Source organism: Phodopus roborovskii, unplaced genomic scaffold, assembly GCF_943737965.1.
Source record: "Phodopus roborovskii unplaced genomic scaffold, PHOROB, whole genome shotgun sequence".
NCBI classification, from domain to species: domain Eukaryota; kingdom Metazoa; phylum Chordata; class Mammalia; order Rodentia; family Cricetidae; genus Phodopus; species Phodopus roborovskii.
In genome coordinates this window covers 16825601-16852004 of record NW_026126588.1, presented here as the reverse complement: position 1 = coordinate 16852004, position 26404 = coordinate 16825601, and the positions used below count along the sequence as shown (strand labels likewise).

The 26404-nt window shown below is 38.3% G+C and overlaps 1 protein-coding gene across 1 annotated transcript in view; it reads right to left on the bottom strand.

Annotated features, from left to right (window-relative positions):
• Positions 1 to 275: 275 nt before the first annotated feature.
• Khdrbs2 (KH RNA binding domain containing, signal transduction associated 2) overlaps positions 276 to 26404 on the bottom strand; it is a 326527-nt gene continuing 300398 nt past the window's right edge. Inside the window, exons 8-9 of the mRNA XM_051204527.1 lie at positions 12480 to 12538; positions 276 to 457 (exon numbers count right to left, since the gene is read on the bottom strand). Coding sequence (XP_051060484.1) covers positions 360 to 457; positions 12480 to 12538 — 157 coding nt within the window. The 3' untranslated portion in view covers positions 276 to 359. The remainder of the gene's footprint in view (positions 458 to 12479; positions 12539 to 26404) is intronic.

The following is a 26404-nucleotide window of genomic DNA, read 5'->3' as shown; positions in this document are numbered from 1 at the left end:
ATTACAAAAGAAAAAGGAAAAATGATACTAAAACAAAATGGGGAAAGGAGTTTTACACACAACAGTTTAAAAAAAAAAAAACAATCGAGATATATCATCCTACTGAATGGTTTATAAACTATACTTGCCAATGGTTTTTTTTTTTTATTTTTTTTCAGTCTGTTTTGTAAAATAATACTAGCGTCAATGTCACATCAACAGTGTAGGGGAAAATACAAGAAGTAGGTGGGAGTAGTTATCCCTAGAGCAGAAACAAACAAACAAACAAACAAAAAGGACTATTACTTGTCTTGTTGCTGTTTGTATGGAGATCAGAGGCTATGAACTGTCTTTGAGGAGGTCACAGGTGAAGAAGACCTTCAATATCTACCATACGGGTGTTCCCTGTATCCCCCTCTGGCTGACCTTGGTGGTAATGCCTTCAGGCTGGAACGCGTTGTGGACCATTCTTCTGGTGCTATGAGTAAGAGAAAGATAGTGACATACACATGACTTCCCAATTACAGATAAAGTCATTCAAGAAACAACGGTTAACTAATGCAAAGATAATAAAAGGATCTCAATAATGAAAGCTAAAGCCTAGTGTTTCGGAAGGTGAGACTATGCCAAGTATGTGCATATAATAGCCATATGAAGTAGACTTCCCTGGTATTTTTCAAAGAAAAAAAAAGTTTAAGAACTAAGATAAATGAGCATTTGTTATGTGTTAGATTTCAATGCTAATAACATTGCAAGAAGGATATGTATGTATGTATGTATGTAATCTGGTCATTTAATCTTTCAATACAAACGTCTAACACAAAGTGCATATAGTAAACCAGTGGTTCTTAGCCCTTGATTATCTTGAGAAACTAACAGGACTCAAAGCAAAGCAAAACAAATACCCATTCTCGTTCGCACAAACCAATTAACGAAGCATTCTGCAATCCAGGGTCTGTGTATTGTATCTTTTCCTGGCCTCTGATTTGGTCTGGAGTTGAGATCTATGATAAGCTTCATGGGACAGAGTGGAAGATGATCAGGTCACAGGACAGAGAAAGCTGAAGTGTAGGTAAGTAGGCACAGAAAGATTCCTTATATCCCTCTTTCCATATGCCACTCAGAAAATGAAATGGCTCTTAAAAGTATTCTGCCTCTTAGCCTACCCCCTCCCAGAACAAAACCCCAAAACTCAAAAGCCAGCTGAGCCTTTGAGAGCTGTGGGAAATAGAGCCTCTAAAGTCTGTATTCCCAGAAAAAGGAACCAGTTCTTTGTCCCCGTAGCTTATAGGTGGATTTATTAAGATAATCTATATGGTTCTAGAAACTAGCATCTCTAGGTCCTTCACTCAGAATTTACTCCTTCAGAGACAGACAGCAGACATGGAGAAGGCAATTACCAGAAAGAAAGTCACACTTGTAAAACCAGACAAGTAGATTCAATGAAAATATCAACCGGAGAATCCCTACTGAGAGCAACTAATGCAGGCCCTGTGCCCTGTGGGGCTCCTTGCCATTAGTTTTTAAAAGTTTCTCAAAGGGGGCAAGAAAATTTCGGTTTTCAATGTAAGATAATAACCGTCAATTTTATAAAAACAAACAAACATTTATCAATATTTGGAAAAGACTGCATTTAAGCAGATGTTTCTGAGATGGTCGTGTTAACATCCACTATGGCAGAGGATACTCAGGACTGAAGTAGTCTTTGTTCACTATTTGAGACTGTGGAGGTTTGAATGACATGATCCCTGCTGGCCTCAGGCATTCCAGTCCTTGATCAACAGGTGTTGGGGCTCTTTGCTAAGGCTTAGGAGAGCTGGCCTTGTTGGGGGAGAGATGTCACTGGAGGTGGCTTTGAGAGTATGAAGATTTTGCATTGCATTGTCCTTAAACATTGCATTGCATTTTACACACACACACACACACACACACACACACACACACACACACACGCACGCACGCACACACTAATGTATCCATCTGTGGGAATTAACTTTTTTCTCTTTTCTCTAAGCTGGGAAAATGAATAATATTGACAGCTCACAATAATTGAAACTATGAAGTTAGGCAGGCAGCAAAAAAGAATTCCTACTCAGCAAGTACAAGTTTTAGGCCTTCCAAGTTTCCTTCCCTCTGACAGATGAAACCAGGAGTTTATGCCTCATAACTGGGATCTTGCTTCCTTTTTTCTCCATAAACTCAATAACAACAGTGAATGAAGGTTTGGAGAATTATAATTTCTTTTTGTGTCCTGTTCCTTTCCTCCATGTCTTTCCAACTCCAGCCATGTTTGGTGTAATTACCTTTCACAGTTGCCATATTGTGCATATATGCAGTACTTTTGCTTCTCAAGAGTTCTGGCTCAGTCAATGTTCCCCATTGTCACAAATGACTATGTTTTCGAACTTTGCATGGTTTTCCCAAGGGTTTTTTTTTTTTTTTTTGTGATTCTATATTTTTGCAACTATAATAGTTGCATTAAAATAAAAATGATCCTAAGGACTCCAAAGGTACTTTAACCTGAGTCAACTATGCAAATTTCAGGGGCTAGCAACAGAAACTAGAGAGTGATAATACAGTCCATTTTGGTGGAGGTTTCTCTTGAGAAGGATAAAGGTATAAAATTTAGAAAACCATTTGTAGTTTAGCTGCTCCTTTAGGATTCTATTTAGCAGACACTAGGGTCTCAAAACTATTTTAAATTTAGTGTAAGATTTGGATTCATAGCCAATTATCTTTAGTCCCATGATGCTGTTGCAAGATAAAAATATCCTTACAGTAAAGCTTTAAACTCTATATTTTTGTGACTAACAGATTAAACATGGTGTGCTCATTATCTAGGGGATTGTTGCATGAGAAACATGGCTAAAATATAAAATAAATGAACAACAAATTACTTATCAGAGATGGTACAAAATACCTTTCTGCCACACTGAAATGACTACAACACCATAGAATTTATAAAAGTATGAAAGAAATTAATATTTATTTATGAATGATGAAGTATCATCAACCTTTTTCTTTATGATGCGTTCCATTCCCATGTTCTGATTTGAACACAGTCAAGGACAACTCAGAGTAGGATGTCTGTAAAACTTCAAAGATCATAGCACATTTATAACCAGTCTTTTAGGGAAATGTTCAGATAAGTAACGAGGGAGCCGCTAACTTCCATCATTTACCTGAACCTAGATTGAAACCTAAGCTGTAGTCATCCAGAAGAGGAGGCTGTTCTGAGCAAATCCACAAATTCACTGTGAATTCAGGTAGAATTTAGTCCATCCCAGGTCATACTTTCTCTAAAGAGTCTCCTACATTGATCATATTGTATCGTCTTGCCTTATTTCTAAAGTGGTCTTTGAGATCTATAAGGGAAGGGACTTTATACAATGGCGCAGACATTGTGGAACATCGTAAATGTAAACATTGGTGCATTTGAACCAATGGTGCCACTAATCAAGGGAGGAAGTTTTAAGCCAATTATGCAAAATGAATCAAGCTGAGGCATTGCTAACAACCCGATTTGTGGCTGTGTGTGTGTGAGCAATATTTCTTTTTGAAGTTACTTTTTTTTTTCCCTTTGTGAGTAACGTATTACCTCTTAAGTCGAGCTTCCCAGAATGCCTGGAGTTCACATAAACCACATGGGAGTTGGTGTCCTTGAGAAACATTCTATTTTGGTTGGAGTTTAAGTCATCCACGTTACTCTTCTTGTGCATTGAACACTACTGAGATGCCCTGCCCTTTTCCCATCTCCTATGATCACCCAGCAGATGCAGGCCCACTAAGCACCATGCAGATGGTAATCTGCTCTCTTTTTCCCATCTCCTATGATCACCCAGCAGATGCAGGCCCACTAAGCACCATGCAGATGGTAATCTGCTCTCCTTTCCGTCATGAAACTGGATGCTTTAGGGAACATTCATGGTGGGAAAGAAAAATCTAGACAACCTTTAAAGTTGTACATCCAGGCTTTTGTTTAGGATACTTCAAACATTTAGGTCTGGGTAGGCTTGAAGCACAGTCATGAGCGGCCAATTTAAGAAAGGCAGGTGTTGTTAAAGTACATGGGGAATTAAAGTATTATTATTTGAGTTCCAGGAAGTAGATTTAAAACATCACACTCAATGTACATTGATTTTGAATCAGATAAAAGAAGAAATGTCATGGAGATTTTTATGAAGAGGGATCAGATAACATGTTCAAGCATTGGTAAGTCTAGATATAGCTTTCCATTTCTGAAACTCACATAAGCATCTTGGTGGTGGAGGGGAATGGTTTTTAAACCCATAATAAAAAACGGCTGCTTATTTGGGTCACACTGTAGATCTAGATTTAAAACTCATAAGTAAGGGGTGTAGTTCGGACATGAAGTGTCCTCCTAAAGTTCTCCTAAAAGTTAAAGGCTTGTTTGCAAGCTAATGAGCTTCTGAGGTTTGATAGGCTGATAAAGGAAAAACTTCATCACCAGAATAATCCATGAATATGGTCAGAGCTGAACGCATTCTAGGAAATAAGTAAGTGAGGGCACACACTGAAAAGATAAACCCTTCCATTGGAGCCTTCCAGTATTTTTCTCTGCCTCCATTCCTTCTACCATGATCGTTAACAGGCTGGAAATCTGAACCCCAGACGCCAAATGCACCTTTCCCCCTTTAAATTCTCCTTAGGGTTTTCACATTGCAGACTCAGCAGGGAACCTAAACTGATCACCCCTGTCAAAAAGCTGCTTAGGGTATTAGGAATATGACTCATAAGACTCACATGGCTATGTGGCTGAGTAACTCTTAACCTGGTTCTGGGCCATGTCATTGAAAAGCTCCTTTCAAATATATACTTACTGATTGTTTACAAACTGTTCCTAAAGAATATGATACGCTTAGAGGTTCTGCAGGTTTTGTAACTCATTATAATGCCTCTTGCTGAGGACCAGCTACATTCTTATAGTATAGATCATCAACAGGCTTCACAATATTCCTATGAGGTTGTGATTACTATTGTCTACCTCTAAGCACTAGAGATCAGTGGAAGGAGAAACAGCTTTCTACATTTGTTGTTTCACTTTGGTCTACTATCCTGTTTGTGAGAAAGTGTCTCACCTTGTAGTTCAGACTGGCCTGAGATGTACTACGTTGCTCACACATCCTATGCCAGTGACAGAAGAGTCTGTTGTGACCTACTCTTATACAAGGGGAGGACCTAAAGATCTTAATTGAGTATCTTCTTACTGTAGAATTCAGATCTCATCTCAATAAAAAAAATAGAGACAAAGAAACCAGGTGTAGAGAAGATTAGCACTCCAGAAGGTCGAAAACCAAAACTGCAAATGATAATTGAACACGATATAGAAGCTTGTCTCACTTGAATCAAACTATACTTTATTGTTGGTCGAGGTTTCATCAAAAGCTGAGGAATTCATCCATAGACTTGAAAAGTATATGAGGAGTGTATGATAAATAACACCTAGGAGAATCAAATGGTAATATAAAGTACTAATTCTTTCCCTTCAGTTCCATGAAGAAGGCAGGCATGGTTACACTGCTTCATTGATTTAAAAAAACAAAAACAACAACAACAAAAAAACCCCTCAACTTCTAGTTATCCACTTCCTTCATGTCTCTTTTCTATTATTATCTAGTGTTTGGTCTCAGAAAGACTCTCAGTATGACAACTAGTGAACAAAGAATCAAATCAAAACCAGGCTCTAAGCTCCATGATCTGCTCTAACTACTGGACTTCTGCCTTCCTCTGTTGGTTGCTATGAAGATACAAGTGCTGCTCTTGCATCCTATCCTTCACCATCTACAGAACAGTACCACCTCATTATGTGCCCAAACCAGCTTGTGATGTCCAACAAGCTTTTAAATCACTCTTACCACTTGTCCTTGCCACAAAAGACTTTTGACACAGCTGACCAAGAGTGAAAACGAGCCTTTTGTTTCTAAGTTTGCCAGGACAATCCAAGTACACGGTCTCTAGTATAGGTAGACTCAAGTTCTCAGTTTGCCTTTAACTGTCCAATTAAGAGTGGATAGTTCAAAAACAAAATTGAAATCTTAAATATACCTAATGTAAAAATTACCAAAAAAGCAATGAAGTAGTGAGGCTCTGGCATGGTGTGTGTGTGTGTGTGTGTGTGTGTGTGTGTGTGTGTGTGTGTGTGATACTCTTGAATATACAAACTTTGAAGAACTGAGATCAGCCTTTGTGTGTTAGCCTGCACCTTTCATTGTGTTTGAGATAGGCTCTCCTCAATAAACCAGGCTGTTAGGCTCTAGAGAGTCTCCCGAGTCTGCTTCCCACAATCCTGGAGAAGAGACACCTGGATCATAGGCAACTATGTGACTGCTACAGTGCCCAGCTTTCACTTGAGTTCTGAGGACCCTGACTCAGGTCGACAGGCCCCCATGTCAAACACTTTGACGTGCTGAGCCACCACCCCATCTCCCTAGAGATTGTGTCACCTCTAGGGGAAATGATGTTCAAGCATTATCAGGATGAATTGCATTACATGTCCAGATAATTGTAGTCTCTGAAATAGTAAGAAGCGAAATTAGTTTATTCTTAATTTTACAAAGGAATTTTAAGATACTTTGGGAGCACACACAGCACCAGTAGGTTGCCTTTAAGTTAAAAAATAAAGATTAAACTTTTACACTAAGGCCCATAACTTTGTGTTGTTGTGGAATATTGCTTAAACTAGTTAAAGACAAGTTGCATTTGTTAATGTTGTTTTTGTTATTACTTTAATGGTGTGAAGGTGTGTTGCCTCTACTTACGTTGTGCTTGTATGTGTGCCTTTGTCTGCCTAAGGCACCTGACTGGTCTAATAAAAAGCTTAACAGCCAACAGCTAGGCAATAGAGGGATAGGTGAGAATCAGCAGAGAGAGGAACCTAGGCTCCAGAGAGGAGAGAGAATGAGGCAGAAAGAGAGAGAAGCCAGGAGCCAGCCAGGCAGGCTGCCACCAGCCAGTCAGACACAGAGTCAGGAAAAGTAGGGCGTACAGAATGAAAGAAGGGTAAAAAGCCCTGAGGCAAAACATAGATGAAGAGAATGATTCAATTAAATTATAAGAGCTAGTGGGATGAGCATAAGATAGGGATGAGCATTCATAACTAATAATGTCTCCCTGTCATGATTTGAGGGCTAGTGAGCAGCCCAGAGAGGAAGCCTGTTACATTGTGTGATATTATTCTCAGGAATACAAAGAAAAATTCAATATTAAATCCTAGGACAAACAAATTATTTGCATGTATTTTATTTTCAATGACTTTTATATTCTTGGTAATTTTAGAAAACTCATCTTTTGTAAAAATCAATTTCTCAAATGTACATCTCTATTTACTGTTAAATATAGCAGGCTTTTGTTCTCCAATCCCAGAGCTGGCATGAATACCAGTTGGCTTCATTTTCTTTAGCTGTTTTCACAGATTAATCAATGCAGGCTTATTTTCACACTGGGATAATAATCATCGAGCTCCTCAACGAAAAATGAGGATGTTTGTGTGCTGCAATCTTCTCGAAGTGCAGCACTCTGGAGTCCTGGATTGAAATGCAGTGCCCAATTTCTTTTTGCTTCCATTCATTTCAAGACAGTGTATTAATATTATCCTTCTTGGTTCCACACAGCTGTCATTTAAAACGCCACTAACGAATGGATGCATAATTAGCTCTCTGGTTCATACATTAAATACATTTTAATAAACAGCTCTTTTCTCTGAGAAGATAATATTGCTGTCCATTCATAGCTGTCAATCTCAGAGAGAATGAAGAGGGTGTTTCTCATGTGAAGCCTTGCTTGGGTTAGCTAATGCTTGGCCTGTAATTAAAATACATCCCCATTGAATTATGAGCTATTCAGACATATCCAAAATAATTTTAGTAATTCTGGTTTAATTAGAAAATATTTTAGATGTGCAGAAACTGATTTTAAATTCTTACTAATCAAATATTCATTCTCTAAAAATAAATTAATTCTAAAAAATGTCATGAATGTTAGTTTAATAAAAATGGAGCCAATAACACACTAAATATTAAATGCTCCTTATAATCAATACATTTACATATTTAGCTACATACAAATTTTAGTATTATAGTGTTGCAAGGAAAGCACTTAATATTTAATGCTACCTACAGATATGTAATTTATATTTCTTCAACAATTAAGCATGAACCTCAAGGAGACAAAAATTCTTTTCTTCTGATGATACACAAAATAAACTATATAAAATGGAGACCCAGATACTTGGGAGTTTAACTGGGGAGAATTACTTGAATTCACAGTTTGAAACTAGTGTGGGCAATGTAGCATGATGTTGCATTCTTAAAGTTATGGAATAAATAAGTAAATATTCAGTTCACACACACACACACACATTACCAACAACAGCAATAAAATCATGACATACATGCATTCTAAATGTTGACCAAAAAAACTCAAAGCACACTTACAGCCTATTAAGTGGATGGCACTTGAAGAAACCATCCTAAATGAGGTAACCCAGTCACAAAAAGAGGAACATAGTATGTACTCACTCATATATGGATTTTAGACCTAGATCAAAGGATCACCAGCCTATAATTCACACCACCAGAGGAACTAGGATACAAGGTGTATTCTAAGAGAGTCATATAAAGTCCCTCACAGAACTGGGCAGGGACAAGTCCCCCAGAGCACAGGGGAAGTGGGGGGGGGAGCGAATGGAGAGAGAAGTAGGAGAAAGAGAGGGGGAGGAGAGGAAAACACGTGTGACTAGGAAGATTGAGTAGGAATAGAAGACAGGAGAGAGAGAGAGAGAGAGAGAGAGAGAGAGAGAGAGAGAGAAAGAGAGAGAGAGAAAACATAAAAGAGGGAGCCAATATTGGTTTGAAGAGAAAATTGAACCCAAAGAAAGGTCTAGGACCTACAAGACTGCCGCCAACTAACAATTTGAGCTTCCATGCAAAGGCTACCATAAATGCCCTTCCTGGATAGTGAGATCAACAACTAACTTATCCATGGATGGATAACTAACTTATCCATCTAATACCTGCTGGAAACAGAAGCAAACACCCATACATAAACACTGAGTCGAACTAGAACCCAGGTGTAGATGGAGAGGACAAGACCAGGCTGCAGAAACACATAGAGACAGCTGACCTGAACAAGGAGGAGCTAACGGGCCACAAGACTGATAGCTAGGAAGCCAGCATGGGACTGACTCAGCCCCCCTGAATATGGGTCTCATCCAGAAGGACGGAGCAGTCTAACGGACCTAAGACAGTAGAACCAGGATGTATCCCTGGTGCACAAAAGGACCTTGAGAACAGATCCCCCATGGAGGGATAACTGCCGTAACCTAGAGACAGGAGAGAAGCCCTAGTCCCTACTTCAAATGACCTGTCAGATCTACATGACCCCAACTGGATGACATTGCCCTACATATGGAATTGGGGTGGGGGATGGTTGGGGAGGGTGGTTAGGGTGCATGTGAGAAGGCAGATACGGTAAAAGCCCCTTGCTTTCATACTAGCTGTGCTTCCAAGGCACCATTGCTGATGCCATCTATGATGTCATGAGAGTGGCAGCCATCCACATTTTGGCTTACATATTGTTCAATACCCAAAATCTTCTTAATAGTTCTGGAGAGTTGTCTGGGTAAGACCATTACCACATCTGTCAAGCAATGTTGACAGTCTCATCAAAGTGGTTTTCCCATGGCGTTTAATGTTTTTCTGCTGCTTCCTGACTCTTGGTGACTCCTTGACAGCTTTGATGATCAGGGCAAAGGCAGAAGGTACATCTTTAGCCTGGGTCTCTCTGTTCTAAATGGTCAGGTTGACTATCATCCTCAGACTTTTCTAATTTCCAGTTGCCTTGGTAATGTCATCACTGACTTTTTGGGGGGACGGACCTAGGAAATGAATCTGGGAGGTTGTCATGATTATTTTTCTATTGTTGTGATAAGAAACCATGGCAGAGGCAACTTACAAGAAAGTACTTAAGTTGGTTTCATTATTTCGGAGGGCTAGAGTCCGTGGTAGAAGAAGAAAGGCATCAAGAGAACTCCAACTTGGTGAACAAGAAGAGAAGGACATCACACTGGGAATAGCGTGAGTCTTTTGAAACCTCAAAGTCTGCCCTCAGTGGCACAACTCCTCTAACAAAGCCATTCCTCCTAATCCTTCCCAAACAGTTCCATTAATTGGGGGCCACGTACTCAAACACATGAGCCAAGGGGGTCTACTCTCATTCAAAACAACACAGAGGCCAAGGCAGATGCAGCATTGGCTTAGTCTCTGTGAGGTGGTATGAAGGAAAGTGGCCCCCCATAAGGAGTGGCACTATTAGAAGGTGTGGCTTTGCTGAAGGAAGTGTTTCGCTGTGGAGGTGGGCTTTGAGGTGCTTAAGCCACATCCACTATCTCAGTTTACTTCCTGTTGCCGTCAGATTAGGGTGACAAATTGTTCGGCACCATGTCTGCCTGCATGAAACCATACTTCCAGCTTCCATGTTCCCCACCATGGTGATCATGGACTGACTAAGCCTCTGGAAATGTAAACCAGCCCCAATGAAATGTTTTTAAGTTTTGCTCTGTGGCCATGGTGTCTCTGTACAGCAATAGAAACTAAGACAGCTTAATTTACCTCAGGTACATGACTTTGATCTCACTGGGTTAAAGTGGAGGGAAACAGTGGAGGTACCTGGTGTCAGATGATCCTGTATTCAGGATGACCAAAGAAAGCTACACTTTAGCATCCTCTCTGATGAAAGCAGAAAAACTAGATTTGTCTCTTATTCATTTATCATTTTCAGTCACTAACTGGAATTGTTTCCTGTAAAACTAGGAATAGGCTTGGAAGATGACACGTATAGCCATTTTCTTGTTGAACATAAAGAACTGTAGATCCCATGGGGTGCTCAGCTTTGTACTTCAACCTAGCTGGGCAGTGGTGACCCTACCAAGATTAAAGTATCAGATCTTATTCTTTCCCTGAGAATCACTGCTCCCATCTTTGGGGGGGATGTCAATCAGATACTTGGGGGTTCTGTTTCATGCTATTGTTTTCACTGAGGAATAGCCACTTCCATTGCTCCCTCATCTTCAAAACGCAGGTAATGAGTGGAGAATGTTCTCCAGAGGATGGTGATGTAGATCATATATATCTATATGCCCCCCCGACACTTTGTGGAACACCCCTTCCTCATACACTCTAGTCAAATGCTCCAGTGTAAGCTGTACTCCCAGATCCCATACTTTCTAATTAGGGTCATTCTCATATTATTTAGCCTTCATTAGGTTTTGCTTAGTCCAGAACAAGCACTCATATGTGACAGCAACAGTGAGTCAAAGTGCAAGTGCTGATGCAGTAGAGGAAAAGAAAGGGAGTCTTCGAGCTATACTCTCACATTGCCTGCACCCCACCCCCGTCATTGAGTTTCCTTGGGAAAATGGGATAAATTGCTTAATAAGTCAGCAGAAATGAACATATATGTATGAAATTATGTGATAGCCATTAGCTCTTGTTTGGCATTGGTCATAGTGGTATTTGTTTTCTCTTGATGGTGTGCCATGGTCTTAACTAAGAATGACTGTTTCTAAGGGTGATTCTATTCTTCTTTGTGATCTTTATTCCTTCATCTCCCACATGACCATCTGTGATTTCCTTCCCTGACCTGTTCCTCTGCTCCATCCTCTCCCCTGCCCCAAATCTGTGTCTCTCTTTCTCCATACTGACATAGCACTGCACTTTCATGACATGGACCTTCAAACAGATAGATAACATCATTGTCTTCTTTATTTTCCATCAGAGGAAGAGGGGCCTTAATGAAAATCCAAGAAAATAAATGTCTAAATGTCATTTTTCAAGGCAAAACTGTTAACTGAACATTTTACAGAGCCCGACCCATCAAAGTGTTGTATTGTATAGACAGACCACAGTCACTAGGCAAGTGCTTACTAGATAGAATTATGGTTAATCTTAAGTGGTATTCTTGATTCAATAATACATTTTGAAATCAACTTCATAGACTAATATTTTTATCAATTGCTAATGCCTACAAGTTAAAGTTTGTTTGGAATTTTAAGAGATACATGTGATGGAAAAATAATTTGAAGGTCATTATATAATAAAAATATCTGCACTTGCAAGTCCAAAAATATTTTAGACATAGATTATACTGATATTCTTGTGACAATAGGAAGGATGCAATATTGGGTTACATCAAAGACTGTAGCAGTGGGCATGCTTAAACATTGTAGCATACTGACTGCTCAATCATGCTGCAGAAATGATCTGTGATTGTGATTAATTTCCTTTGGAATTTTGATCAAAATTGATCTGTCCAATTTTCTGCACCGGTTCTGTAAGTCAAGTTTTACTGTGGAATTACATAAATCACCATAGCCAGTACTTCTGTGAAAATAGGGCAGGGAGGTGGACATAGAAGTAATTTCTCCGTTGTCAGTGACAGATGGCAGTTCTGATCTCATAACCATAGCAAGGAAAAAATCTTACCATAGCTGTCATAGGCATCCTCATTTACTCCATGACCATAGTCATAGTATTCAGGCACGCTGCAACAGATTTAGACAGGAATCAATGATTCAGTAAGCAGAAGTTTCAAAACTAGATCTTCACAAGAAATTCCAAGTCAAAAGTGTGCCAAGGTAATATCCCAGTTAACTCCAGGCATAAAACACTATCATAAAAAAAAAACTACTCAGCAAGAAAAATGAAGGATATTGACAAGAAGTGCTATGACTATATCATCTGTTTATCTGTCTATCATCTATCCATCTCCATCATCTGTCATCTATTTATCAGTCCGCTGATATCTAACAATCACCTATCTATAATATATTTTTCACCTACCTATCTATTATTTATTTTGGTGCTGTGTCAGTTGGTCTTCAAATCTACCTTTGTATGTGGTCAATTAAATTTCCCCTCATTGCAAGTCTAACACTTCAAAAGTTGATGACAGGAAAGGTAGAGTCTGTTTTGAAGAAAAAGCTGCCTGCTATTTGTGCTTTATCACCACAACATTAAAAATCTACATCTTCTTTTCTAGTTTATAGACTTATCAAAATATTTAAGTTGTTTACTTTCACCCAGTTTTTCCACATTAAATAACTGCAAATGGCACTTGTGTTCTGTTTCTTTTCAAAGGATCACAGCTCCCCCCCCATGGTTGTTTCTTACTTGGCCCCACAGCAACACTTAGGGGCCTCAAGTCAACTGGTGCCCATCCTTTGCAGGTCAGCCCCTCTCTATGTGTGCTTTCGCAGTAACATTTCCTGACCAGACAGCAGTACTCACTCCATCCACCCACAATCCCCTTGCTTCCTTTTGATGACATCAGGCTATTTTCCAGGAACCTACTCAAAGTCGTCTTGTCCAGATCCTGACATGTTCAAATACACCGTGATGTTCCTCTGAAGTCACATGAAACCATTTGCTTTGAGATATTTATAATTCGTTTCTTCATTTGTTTTCTCTATTAGCAAACTTCCTGTTTCCCAACCACCTACTCTCATTTATTAGAAATTTCTCTGGAAATGTCTTCTTCTAACCCCAGAAGCAACCTCATCTGTGTCATCTGTATCTGTGTCTAATCACCCACCCTATTCTTAGGACTTCTCAATTACATCTCCATCATTGGCACCTGCGCTCTGCTTTCAAGTACGGGGTAGCCTAGTGCAATTTCTATTCACATACCAAAACAAACTTTTACCAATTAAAAAAAGCACGTGATTTCCTTCCCACCTCACATTTGTCCCCTTTTTATTCTTCCATCACCATCACTGGAAACCTGTTTAGTGTCACACCCAAGTGACAATGTGTGGGCTTCTCTCTTTCATCTCACTCGCAATGTTAGAGCCCAACAGCAAGTTCTTTAATTTATCCCTGCAAATATGTACAGAGTGTGGACATGTCCCAGCCTTTCCACAGCTGCAGCTTTAGTGAAAGATGCCTCCATTTGTCTCTGAAATGATTCAACACCTTCTCACTGCTTTTGTCCTGTCTTCTACACAGCAGTCACTGTCACAGATATGTTAAATCATCAGTCTTTCTCTACTCAAAAGTCCACAGAAGGCCTCCCAATGGCCTTGAAGAAAAAAAAAAGATGAGACTTGTATAAAAGTCTGTTAATTCAGGCTCCACGCTACCAATATCCCCCTTCCTTACTCAGTTCAAGGCACAACATGCTCCAGAATGTTCTCCTGTTACAGAAGGCATGCTGATTCTCACATGTGCTTAGGCCTGCAGGTTTGAGTATTTTTATCTCCCTTATTTGCTTTCTGTTGCTGTCCCAGGCCTGATTTTCTATAGCAGTGCTTGGCATATGACAGCTTCTCAAGATTTATGGCACACAAGGGTTAACTGTCTAAGGGAGGGTAAACATCACGCAAATGGGTGGTTTCATTCACCTTGGACATTTTAAGAATAATATGCAAAAAAAGTAGAAAAGTTGCTATTTTGGTAATTCTTACATTTTTATTGTCATTGCACACATTTATAAAAACATCATATCTTGCCTTAAATAAAATTGTCTGGTTTAAATGAGCTATAATGCATCGGTCCATTTGAATATTAGTTAGTTTAATATCTTAGTATTACTAATTTCTTTTATTGGCAGCATTAGAGATCAAAACCACTAAATAAACATTCTATTATTGAGCCCCGTGCCTATCCCCAAATCCATTTTAGGTATAAAGCACTATGACAAGAAAGTGATTTCATACCAAGTATCAAACTGCATAAGATCTGAATGCATAGCAGCCAGTGGTGGTGTTGGCAGTGCACACCTTTAATTGCAGTACTTGGGAGGCAGAGGCAGGTGTTCGAAGCCAGCCTGGTCTACAGAGCTAGTTCCAGGACAGCTAGGGCTGTTACACAGAGAAACCCCATCTTGGAAAAAAAAAGATATGAATATGGGTATGTGGGCAGAGGTGGGAAGAATATTAAGAAGGGGCTGAAAGAATGTGCTTTCTTTATATTGTTCTTATTCTTCCAGAATTTTCTCTAGGTCTCAATGGATCAAGCATTTGAAATTTAATTGAAAATAACGGTAGAGAAAGAAAAAATAATTCTATGCTTTAGAAACTAAATGAGAAACAGAAAGAAATTTGGTTGCATTTATTCTCCCAGGATGCAATTTATAGTGAACCAACATTAATTTTAGTGAAAGAAGCTGAATAAAACTAAGATTGCTTAGCCTAGCCTTTACAGCTTTCAGTATTTACATAGAAACTATTAAAAGTGCTGAATGATCGATATTCTCCTCATCTTTGTATGATAGACGGTTAATGGCATTGACTGGTATTTTCTTTCACACATGTACCTTAACAGAAATCATGCAATCCTGGGCTGGAGCCATGACTCAGCAGTTCAAGGCCAGTGTGTTCTTGCAGAGGGAGCTAGGCTCTTAGCATCTAAATTGGGAGGCTCATAAACACCTCTAATAGAGCTCCAGGTGATCTGACATTCTTTTCTGGATTCTGAGGACACCTGCATTCATCTATACATACCCCACCCACACATGTACACATACTAAAAATAAAAGTAAACATTAAAACAATACAAATCAATTCAGGATCCTCACTGAGATTTATCAAATCCCCGTGTTAATTTTCTGAGACTCACAATGTGGCAAACATAAGAAATTACTTAATGACCAACATTTATAGGGAAATATGCTGATACTGGTAACCACATTTTGTTAAGTAAACATGTCATTCTATTTCCTGGAGTATACTGTATCACTTGTTGAATGCTATCTGGTGCCATGTCTGTATTGTATCATTGGATTGTCATCAAGATTTGGATGAAGGCAAATAGGGTATTATGATGAATGAGATATATTATTTAAATTATATTTTAAAATATAATAATTTTAAAGAAAATGATTATGACTCATGAAAGACATAATGACACCAAAAGAGAAACTGTCACTTTCAGATTTTGAGAGATATAATGGAGTATCAGATGAACATGATGGTTCACTGTCATAACAGACTTTGTAGGGCCCATGTCTATTTTTCATCAGTATTATTTCCATACGGGCCTGTCTTTGACAAAAAGTTCTGTAAGCACTGAGTATGACCAGACATCCTTCCAGCTATCTGCACATTTGTGACAAAGTGAAGAAACCCAGGATGTGCGCAGATGGAATGTGGAAACCAAGGTCATTTCAAATTTAAGGACAATCTCTTTTTCCTGATTTGTGTTCCTAAACCTTCTTGGTGATAGCCCAGAATTGACTCTGTGAATAAAGACAAAGCCTGAGGAGTCACAGACTGTACCATGGGCAGCACCTTGGCCTCAGACTTAACACAAGAAGAACCTTTGCTCTACACTGTTCCTTACCTCACCCTTTGTTAAGAAAAATGAATGTGTTTAAAACTGTTTGAAAAAAAAAATGAAGGCGTGAAGGTGGAGAACTTTGCTGGTTGGTGTTCTAGAATTTAAATTGACAGGGCGTTTAGAAAGGTAGGCCTTATTGAGAAGTCAAGTTTTCTGTACTTAAACAAGAGATAACTCATGTTGCTTTAAGGCTTCTTTCTTACACACAGTGTTCCTCAACACTGACAATTTCCAGGACAATCCTTGCACCTATGACCATTCGCCAACGGGAAGGATGCTATACAAATTCTAACACCTCTGAAAAGGACAAATGCTACTGTAGTCACCTCAGATATGCGCACAGACACATCAATTCACCGGAAGGATACGGAGGACCCTTCCATATAAAGAGAACAAAATTGCCAGATGCACCAATCAGAAACTTGTCACTTCCACCTCCAGTGGGCTGAAATTTTTAGATGCTATTGCCGCTGAGTCTTCCCTGTCTCCTTCTGTTTTCATGGTCATAGTTTTTAGAACAGTTACTCTGTTTCTTTCTGACCCTTTTATACAGGGTCTTTTGTATGGGGAGAGGTAGAGGGCACAATGTGCTGATCATTTTACAAGGTACCAGACCTTATAGAATCTCATCAAGGCCTAACTGATTATGGAGATCTCCACATCTTGGACATGCTGGATTTTGAGTTAATTTCGGGAATTAGAATCTGGAATAGTCTACATTATGGAGAAGGGAGGTATTTCTCTTACAACAGAAAGAAGGAAAGTCACATTTGACGACTAAAGGATTTAATAATAGAATACTTGTTATCACCTCTAAAACAATCAGTCCTTTCCTTCCTAAGAAACTGAGTGGCTCAGTGTTTCCTAGTACCTTATATGACAGTGCCCACATGCAGAGTGAAACCACAAACTCACTGCAGTTTATGTGAGAGTAAATTCCTCTACTTCCATTGACTTTTCATGATACTGGCTGGAAATATCAGTGACTAATTACACTTTGGACAACTCATGTTACCGACAGCCTCCCACTGCCCAACGCTTTAAGTGGAGAGGTAGGATCGAGTGCACCCATCACCCCCTGCCAATTACGTAGGAAACAGACAAGGTTTTCCCTGTGCCACCCACTCAACCGTGGGGCAGCTTCCCTATGGAATTGTAAGTCATACCATACAGAGTAAAATTGACAATAAAAGAAATCCCTTGATGGTTAATGGGCATTTAGCAAATATTTGTTGAATGGATGACTAAATGATAGCATAAAAAGAAGTTAAGAAAGGAAGCATTGTATTTTAGTATCAATAATATTGAAGATTTTTTTTTTCTGGAAAAGATGAGACATAGAAAAGGCATCTGCTTATGTTGAGAACAATGGAACAGAAACCAAAAACAAATCACTCATGTCCTTTTTGATGTAAATGATACTAGTCAAAATTTGTAACAAATTATTCTGATAAGGTTCTTGTCTCTCAAAGTCCAATTATTCTCCATCTATTTTCAAATATTTACTAATGTTGAAGGTATTAAAATATAAAAGCTACTAACTAGATATTGTTTGAGTAAATGAAAAGAAAATTCAGGTTTTGTCTATGGGCCAGCTCCTAGAAAAACTGTATCTATTAATGACCGCAACAGTAATTAAGTTCTAAGTCACTAATAATGTTCTACTTTTAATTAGGACTTCTATAATTATAACTGTGTTGAGAAACCTTCCTCCCTATACTTTATAAAAGATGAGATACAATAATAATCAATTGAGAACTGAGTAACCAGGCTGAATATATGCAGAATTCATTGGTCCGTTTTTACTTTAACATGTGTAAACAGGGTAAGGGACCAAAACAAAATGATACTGTAATTTTCTGAAATAATGAAATAAAACTATAAAATGGTATTATAGTATGCTTAGGCTCACTTTAAAATTTTATTTCATTTTTATTATACACACACATACACACACACACACACACACACACACACACACACACACAGAATCCAGCATGGAGCTTTTGATATTTACAAATAGCAAATTAATTGCTGTTGTTAAGCAAATTAGCATGTTAAAAATAAGGCAATAATATGAAAACTACATGTAGAGATATACAATATTGATGCAAGTACATTTAGCATTTAGGAAGTCATTCTCAACTGTTTTTATATATCTACTCTTCAATCTTGATTTGTCATATTGACAGAATATGTGAAACAAAAATGTCAAAGATGAATCCTCAGTCTTGTACCTAGCTTCAAATTGCTAATTGGATTATCCCTTATTTCCATGTTCATTTATAGATGCTCAGTTCCTTCTGTTAAATTTCATCAGCTCTGCAAAAAATATCTGTTTACAAAGCCATAAAGATTTACTGTTCAGGTTAATGAGTACAACACACAGGGTCTATGTATCCTTCAGTTGCATTTAGAATGTTAATGAATCATTACTGACATGGAGAAAGACATTAAATGCTCAAACACCTTCTCATTTTTGTGTTAACTTCGTGATTCTGGTGGCCATTCCTGAGTGTTCTCCAATCAAGGAATCTTCATTTATTTCTAGTAATAAAGATGAAATTCTCCAACAGAGCATCAAATTGTACAAACCTATTTGCTAGTATGGGATTGAGGATGATTCCATGTGTATATTCCTTGTATTTTCTCTCAGAAATTATCAGTATGTTTCCCTCCTCATCTCCCAAAGTATTCTTTCATGTTCATTATCCCCAGCTGTGCAAAATAATGACACAATGACCATAAAGTCACAATTATAGCAAAACAAAAGCCTGGCAGCTACACATAGATAAATACACTTTGTCTTTTCTTGTAAAATATCCCAATAAAAATAAAAGAGACTAAAAATATTTTGATGGGAATAACAGTGTAGTAGAAAAGAAATTATGCAAGTATAAAATATTCTCTTATTTTTTTCACTTGCTGAATACTAACATACTAATACTAACACTTCTAATACTTCAGAGTTGGTAGGCATTGTCCAGGTCAGAAGGTACAGGGGATCCTTAAGGGGAATATTAGCCAAAACTCAGAGAAAGGGGGCAGCTGTTGTTGCTTCAAAGTATCCAGGGAGATGATAATTGGAGTAGTCATCTGTGTTCAATCTGGAGCAAGAAACAGGGGTAGATCTTTAAGAATGTTTTGTTTGTTCGATGGTACAGAGTCTAGACTTAATTGTAGCAGCAAATAAAGATACCATGGGACTTAAGAAAGGTAGGAGCACACATGACAAGAAGTTACTCTGTTTTTCTGTTTCCTTGTGTAGAGAATATGAGATGGGAATCGCCCACTTGAAGGTAACTCAACACTGAGAGATAAAGAGCTCAGTCTCAAGGGTGGCAAACAGTGAGGCCTTCACTGTATGACTTATGTGTAAGAAATCAACATTTCAAAAAATATCATTTTATTATTTTAACATACTGGCATGAGACATAATATTTCAATATAAAAGTTGAGAGATGATCTTTTATGTAAATGCCATTTGGGGCAATAATTTAATCCCTTTGTACCCCAGTGTCCACACTTTTATTAGTAATAATTTATAGCCCTCACGTATTAAGACATAATTTATGATAACTCCATAAGTGTCTACTTCATATCAGCTGCTCAACTGCTGTCAATAATGGGTGATCCTCCTACCAAAGAAGGCATAGCCACATGGCTTTGCTTTTTAATATTCATAAAGGTTGACATGCCAAGGAGAATTTCATCTTGAAATACTCTGAAACATTAAATAGCTATATATGCCTCCCTAAGTTTCACTTGGTGGTAATCAGTGTTCATAGGATGAAATATAGGCTGATTATTCATGAGGTAAGTGACATATTTGTTCTGCTCATAGATTAAAGATCAAGATAGATGATCTATATAAGGCATCCAGTGTAGAATTATTATCAGCTTGGCGATGATCTCCCTTGCATAAAATGGGTATTTTCAGAGTGCTACACAGTAAGAATGGAGAAATACATTTCTGCAAGTCACTGTTTGGGGGATCTAACACTATCCGGACATTTCTACAAATAAAATCCTTTATAGACACCATTTTATCATTTATTCTCAGTGTAGTTTATAATCTTTTTTCTTGCTTTGACCCTTTATTGTGTAACTGAAGGGTGAGAAATTTTATAATGAGAACATTAATCTTTCTGTTTAGTTGTGTAGAGTTATCATTAGAATGAAGCAATTATTTTTTAGAAATAAGACCATCAACTGACTGACTAATTAGGTTCCATGGCACTTGATATTGTTAAATGAACTGTTACATGTCTTTGGTACAAACTCATAGATGTTATTGAATCCTGGTTTGGAGCAGATACAACTTAAACTGCATACACACATTTTTGCTTGATTCATAATTCATACATGTCTATAGGATTTCAGTGTTGTGGACACTGGTGTGATTTCTACTTATTTCAATAGAGTAGTTTTGGTAGTTTGAATGTAATTGGCCCCCAAAACATCATAGGGAGTAGCACTATTAGGAGGCGTGGCTTTGTTGGAGAGGGTATGGCCTTGTTGGATCAGTGTGTCACTGTAGGGGAGGACTTTGAAGTCTCCGATGCTCAGGATACTGCCCATTGTCTCAGTCTTTCTGCTACTCCAGGATTATGTCTGCCTGCAGACTGCCGTGCTCCTTGTCATTGTGATGATGGACTGAGCCTCTGAAACTGTAAGCGAACCACCAAAGACAAACGTTTTCTTTATAAGAGTTGCCTCAGTCAAGGTGTCTCTTCACAGCAATAGAAACCCTGAGTAGACAGTAGATGGCTCTAAGGCTGTAAGTACTGTGGCTGTGTAGTAACGGATTCAAATTCTTTTCCATTCAAACTAATCTCTCCTCTGTTCTAAAACCACTTGTTCCTGTTTCAAGAGCAATCTCCACACCCACATTTTGGAAGTTAAATGCACATAACAGAGCCTGAGAAGGGAACATGGGCAACATGTGAGGCTATGTTTATCACAGAAACAGCATGCAACAGATGTCAAGAAAGCCTTCTGTTTCATGAGTGAAAGTATGAAACATGTTTACCGCCAAGCGTTAGAAAAATGTGAAGATATTTTTTGCGAAAAGGAGAAATCAGACTTCTACTTGCATGTCTTCTGCTGTAGCATGTTTGAATTGTGGTCATGTACTTTCACACCTTTCTTTGTCTAGTTCTCAGACTGAGAGACGATTCCTTAGCACAGAGCACAGGTCTCTACGAACATTTTTATCCTCCTAAGATTCAGGTCAATGGCTAGCTTCTCCCCGAGGGTTCATCACATGTTGGATGAGGTACTTTCCCATCACACATGTTTACTGTACATTTGTTCTCACATTTCCTCAGAGCTCTTTAATTTTTAAACCTCTACTTCTATTGGTACGACTCCACTCGCGTCTAATACGTATAACACTGTGCTAAAATAAAGACCCATGTTCTGAGTCAGTTGTCCTTAGCTGGCGTACAGACGTTTTAAATTTCATTTGCAGTGTTTCTGATGCAGAAGTCTGGGGGGACATTTCAGGAAACAATGCAAACACAACCAAACCCTAAGGAGGAAAACTACACTAAACAAGTAGATGGAAGTCTGTGCCACATGCTTGTTTCTAGACATCTGGCTCAAAGCAAAGCCTCTATATTGTGGTTTTGTTAGCATTGTTAGAGACTTTCACCTTTGGAAATGCTGACATGCTCCCTGCCCTGGCCCTTCAGCCTCTCATTTGTTTCCTTCTTACATCTCCTGCAACTTAATTTTATTGAGTGTTGGATAACAGAATTCCACACGATTTATTTGGATATATTCTGGAAATTTTAAAATTCAGAAGCACTGGAATTTCTCATGTCTATAAACTTCAAATCCCCACTCTCTGAAATAAGCCAAAGTACCAAGCCAAAGCAACAAGAAGCTAGTTATGCCTATTTGTGATTCACTTGATGGGGTTAATGACTTGCATGCAATATTAGCATGTATCTTGGGCACAGATGCTGTTAAGGGCATTGTGTAATATATAGAATAAGCATTACTCTGACTTTCTAAAATAAAAGAATTCTGAATTTTAGTCATCAGGATCATAGTATTACGGCGATATGATAAAAATCTGTACTTGTTTTAGTTCTTATGGTTATGCGTATATATGTGTATGAGTGTGTGCAATCGTGTGTGAATGGATGTGTGGTGAGGCAACTATTCATTTAAGTGGCAAAACTTCATTTAGTATATACTAAATATGTATTGAATATATAATAAATACATTTTAAATTATGCATGTGTAATATATATTACCATGACATACATATTATCACCAGTATTTCTCCTTTATTTTTTCTATTTTTCCCTTCATGTCCTGAGTTCTGCTATCTTCCTTCCTTCTACCCCAAGCTCATTATGTCTTCTCACTGATAGTCTTTCTACTTTCCTGGCTTTGGTGGTTTCTCCAGGTTATATACTCACATCTAAAGATCTGGAGTTATGATCAACAAATAAGAAAGAACATGCAACACTTGCCTTCCTGGTTCTATGTTACTGTACTCAGTATCATATTTTCTGATTCCACCAATTTTCTGGGAATTGGTCATAATTTCACTTTTCTTTATAGACAAATAGAATTACATGATGCACACGAGCTCCATTTTCCTTATCCATTCATCAGCTGAGGGACATTCATTTGTTTCCATTTCCAAACTACTGTGACTATACCAACAATAAACATACCTGACCAAGTTTCTGCATCTTAGTATGTTGAATCCCTTGGGCATATGTTAAAGAGTAGTATAGCTAGATCATATGATAGATTTTATTTTTGTGTGTGTGGTTTAAAAATCATAACAAAAAAGAATGTATTGAGCTTTAGTATAGCTCACTGGTTTAGTGCAAACATATTTTTAAATTGAGTAGTCTTGACCTATTTTTTTGAGACTTTTATAATGTGTATCCAATGCATTTTGATTATATCTACTTCCCAATCCCTTCCTCTGACTTCTCCCTCACTCCCCCTTCAACATTCCTCCACCTTGACTTCATGTCCCCTTCTTTATAACTTAACCCAGTCCAGTTAGTGCCACCAGTATGGGTGTAGGTGCAGGGCCATTCCCTGAAGGATGGACAACCTACCATGAACCATACCCATGAAGAACACTGAGTCTCCCTCCCCCAGCAGTCATTGTTTGTCAAATAAGTCTTAGCTAGGGGTTGAGCTTATGAGCTCATCACCCCTGTCAAGCTAAAATGTCAATTGGCTCATTTTGTGCTGGTCTAGTGCAGGCAGCTACAGCTCCTGTGAATTGATGAGTGAAATGGTCCTGTCATGTCCAGAGGACACTATCTGCTGTCATCCTTCTTTATCTCTAGCTCTTATAATCTTTTTTTTTTTTTTTTTAATCTTTGTTCACAGTTTTACTCCAAAACCAAAGATAAACTCTGGGATGGGGCTTTTAGATTTCGCAAATACATCAAGCTCTACCAGATGCTATTTTATTCCACGATAGTATGCACAGCCTTTGTTTTCTTGTGTCATTTCAAGGAATGCCTTTTCAAACCTAAGGACTTTGTAACTGGATACTCCTGAAGAACATGTGGTTCGGGGGTGAATTACACTTTAATTCCTTTGTCCTTCTTCCAGATGATGCCTTTTCCTGGCGCATTTGTTCCCATCAGTAAAATCCTAGCTGAGCATCAGTTTCTGGAGCCTTCTGGTACTGCCTCTTAACCCTCCACTTGAGGGATCCTCACATTCTCCCATATTAGGCTTCTAGAAAACGCCAGTTTTATGTGTCTGCTCATTCTCATATATTGTCCTGACCCTCCGGATGTCTTTTGCAGACCGTGCACTGCTGCTTCAAATGACCACCCTGAACAAATCTTCAATACCAATTTCATGGTAACACTGTGTGTACATTGATTTCTTTATACTCACTTTTTTTTTGTACAGCAGAATTTAGAAAAGAGTAGGCAATATAATTTACAGATACATTTGGTTTAATTCCCAAAGCATTTAATGTCTTTCAAGATATTGCTAGCATCTAAAAATACTTAATTGCTATTAAATAACTGATTTAAGAGTTTATGTCTTTCAAAACTGGCTACAATTGTATTTTCCATCCTATAGCCATGGCATCATCAATTCTCCAGTGATGTCTAACACCTATGCTATTGAATCTAGCTTGGACTGTAAGTCTCATATAAGGGAATGAGGACACATCAGAAAAGGCAATGTGTATTCTTCTTGTGGTTTAGGACACCCACCTGGCACAGCAAGATGCCTGCCATACTGGGAGGAAACATGAGTAACACAAAAGGACTCTACATAATAATTCCACTTTTGGTGCGGACTGACAGAGTCGTTTACTCAGAGGCAATCTCCAGATAACTCCAGTGTTCCATCACTGAGACTCTTGGTATTTGTGTCCTTCCAGGTGAGCCTCCAGAAACAGTGGGAAAAAGCCAAATCATGACTTGAACATTGATGCAATTCCTAACACACAAAAATCTATGTTTTTTTTTTAATCCCATTAATCTTTCCGGGGATTTGTTACATAGAAACGGTGGTTAAAAGACTAGATTCCAGCTTTCATCTAGAACCCCTGGGCCATCATAAGGACCACACAGCTCCAACAATACTCTTTGAACAAAGGGAAGTTTCAGTTCAATCATAGTGTTTACCAGTTCTTTCTTTTTTATTTTTATTTACTTTTTTGTTTTTCTTGGTTTGGGGGTTTTTGTTGTTGCTTTTGTTTTGTGTGTGTGTGTGTGTGTGTTTGTGTGTGTGTGTGTTTGTTTTTGTATTGAAACAGGGTTTATAGCAACTGTATAACAGCAGTTCTGTAGCTGTTCTGGAACTCGTTCTGTAGACTAGACAGAGATCAGTTTTGCATTTACCTCCTGAGCAAGGGTTGGGATCAAAGCTGTGCGCCACCACAGCCCAGCTGACACCTCTTATTTTATATTTTTTACAATCATACATGTAGCCACATCTCTTCCTACATGGTGGTTATCCACATGTGAAATGTTCCTTCCCAGTTATTTATTTATTAGTTTATCTTCAGTAATACCAAACTTCTCCATCTATTACTGAAACAAGAATTTCACCCAACCTGGCCTTCATGCTCGGTTTTGCAAGGCAAGGCATTGAGTTTTTGAGAGTCTGAGAAAATTCCTGGCACTCTAATTGTGTGTGGTCTGCCTTTCTCTCTCGGGTTTCCTGCTGAGTTGTGTCTCCAATTCTAAATTAACCCAGCGAGGAGAGATCTCTTTACCTGAATAAAAGGGTGAGCAGGTTTTGGTTATGAACTGGGACACCTGGGCTCCTGTGGAAGATGATAATTGATGCAATGAAGGACAATGCGGTGTCTAACTGGCCCTGTTAAAGTATCATGGGAAGTTTATTTTTGCAAGCAGTCTGGTTACCATGGAAATTAAGTTTATATTAATGAAAAATAAACTGTTACCATGAACAGTGAATAACTTGTAAAAACTGCATTATTTATTTGCTTTATATTTATGCTGTCTCTCTAAGGTCTGTGTCTGAAATAAATGGCATCAAGAAACCAAGTTTCATTCTGTTGAGGTTAAATTCAAAGGATGTGAAATGCACTTTTTATTCATGCAGAGATGTGTAGATAGCATGAACACACAACTGGCTTGTGTATGAGCTGTGGGAAAACATCACAAATCCAATAATCCTGTAGATTCAATAATATCATGGACTCTGGCATTGAGACAAGAAAATTGAGTTATAACATGAAGGTGAACATTTACATGAATGGCGATGCGGAAACAAGGGAGACAAGCTGTTATCTACCTAATATCATGACATTCATTAAATTACTGTAGATTTTTCACCGCTATATTTTTATTAGAAGGATTTCTGTAACTTAGCATCAAATGCAAAACTCACCTTAAACTTACAACCTGAAAAATAACTGATTTTTCTCATATTTAGAAGAATTGTTCTGTCAGACATTTTTCTAAAGCCTGAAAGTAACCCCTTGAATTCTTACAACACTGCATGTATGTCCCCTCTATTCAATTCTGTTCTGTTTAAGTGTGTATTGGAAAGCTGTTGTATTTATGATCCAGTTCAAAGCTCCAGA